This window comes from Capsicum annuum, unplaced genomic scaffold (assembly GCF_002878395.1).
Source record: "Capsicum annuum cultivar UCD-10X-F1 unplaced genomic scaffold, UCD10Xv1.1 ctg20604, whole genome shotgun sequence".
Taxonomy (NCBI): Eukaryota; Viridiplantae; Streptophyta; class Magnoliopsida; order Solanales; family Solanaceae; genus Capsicum; species Capsicum annuum.
In genome coordinates, this window is record NW_025826491.1 from 1 (window position 1) to 1,941 (window position 1,941).

General features: G+C 36.0%; 1 protein-coding gene across 1 annotated transcript; it reads right to left on the bottom strand.

Moving 5' to 3' along the window:
* Positions 1-7: 7 nt before the first annotated feature.
* On the bottom strand, positions 8-1,935 carry LOC124890600 (the record flags this gene model as incomplete). Its single annotated transcript, XM_047402396.1, is given in 5 exon segments — positions 8-92; positions 175-276; positions 391-497; positions 1,122-1,167; positions 1,898-1,935. Coding segments are annotated over 3 exon segments (193 nt in total), but the record flags the coding sequence as incomplete, so codon positions are not given.
* Positions 1,936-1,941: the final 6 nt, after the last annotated feature.

The window sequence follows — 1,941 nt, forward strand, 5'->3', positions numbered from 1 at the left end:
CTAGTACGCTGGATACACTTGTATATGCGCTTTACTTCTCCTTTCCCAACAGCCCTTGCAACATTTTGAGACCGATCAGTGAAATCTTCAACCTGTGAAGATCATAATAAGCCATTAATTCAGCACTTCAAAAATTGTTAAGCGCAGAGAACATTAATATGTGAAGATAACTACACTGATGCAGCAAACTTTGGAGTCCCATGTTCTAGATAGCCAAGGTGCTTCGTAGGTGCTTGCGCATAGTCCTTTGGCCCATAGCTTCTCAATCAACAATAACTTCAGTGAAATGAAAACCACAATGAGCCAAAAAACTGGATGTATGCTAGGAAATGGGAATCTCATGCACAGCCGCACTTTAAGATAAGGCCAGATTTATTGAATTAACAGTACCTTCATTAACAGCGTCACTAGCAGCTCAGCCACCGTCTCTTTGTTCCTCTTCCCATAGTTCACAAACTTATTCAACGACTTTGCCACCGTATCTGGATCAGATCCATCTAAACATTTCCACCAAGGAATATTACCGAGCTACTCAAAACAAAAAATCACATGAAAAAACTAAGTGCAAAGAGAAGACTTGGAATCTACTTGAATAAAACATCTCAACAATCTCTTGTTAAAATTTAGAATCTAGTCTATAGCGACAGTTACATTCCTCACTTTCTTATTGCTTGGTGTTTCAGACGTTTGTTAACAGCATCACATGTGATAGCATAATCATGTAACTAGCAATAATCTAGATAATCATCTTACTCACTTATGACTGCCAACAGCTATTACACCACATAATACAGAATCCTAACACGAAAAAGGACAAATTGTTCATTTACTGTGAACAGTAGGGTCAAGTATCAATAAAAATCAAAAGTCAATCGAGGCAACAAGTGCTAAACCAAAACAGCCAAGATCTGACAAATAGCAGACTTTTCGTACACATCCAGTTCTGATGCTTAGGGTCCTATATGTTTTCCTTCAGAAAAAAGTATTTCTATAATGATCCTTAATCCTCGGAAATGTTCTTTTCTATTACAGGACTTCACTAAAATCTGTACTGATACTGAAATTAGTGCATATCGTTCAAAAGGCGTTCGGAAACTGAAAAAGTAAAGATTTGTAGTTACCTTCTAATATGGCAGAAAATGGCGGTAGTATTGGAGGATTTCGTGTCTGCAAAGTTCATCCATTAGACGGAAGAGTTCACATGACCCCAAATGAAAAAAAAAAAAAAAAGCAGATTATTAACTATACAACTACATCAATATCACTCTAGAAAGGAATATGCACATACTTTTCAGCACACATCAACTTTCTCTCAGATAAAAACAAAAAAAAATAAAGTAAAAAAGGCAAGGCTTTCAAAATTTATGTTTTCCCGTGAATTTAAATTAGTAAAGCATAAATACTAGGCATTCAGAAACATTAAAAGTTATTGTGAATAAGCTAAGGCTATAAGAAGAAAAATTGAGATGAAGTAAAATATGTTATGGCCTTCCTAGAAAGTAATACAGCAACAACATACCCAGTGTAGTCCCACAAGTGGGGTTTGGGGAGGGTAGAGCATACACAGACCTTACCCCTACCTCAAATGTAGAGAGGCTGTTTCCGATAGACCCTCAGCTCAAGGGGAAAAAACAAAACGGAAGTACAAGAAACATGAGATCTTTTATTTTTATTTTTAACAATCAATAATACTTTTATTGACAAAAAGGGTTGAATCCAGCAACAAGAAGTTTACAAGAGCAACACCACTTGTACAAGAGGGTGCTTTACAAAAGTTGCACCAGACCATCTTTTTCTTTCTCATTTTTTTTTACTCAAAGAGATCAGTCCATAATATGTAACCAAGAAACAAAAGAGTAACATGGCAACTGAGAAATAACTTGTACTTGGCTCATACCTGCAAATGAAAAGCAACCAAAAGTATTACAGATAATGAGTTCA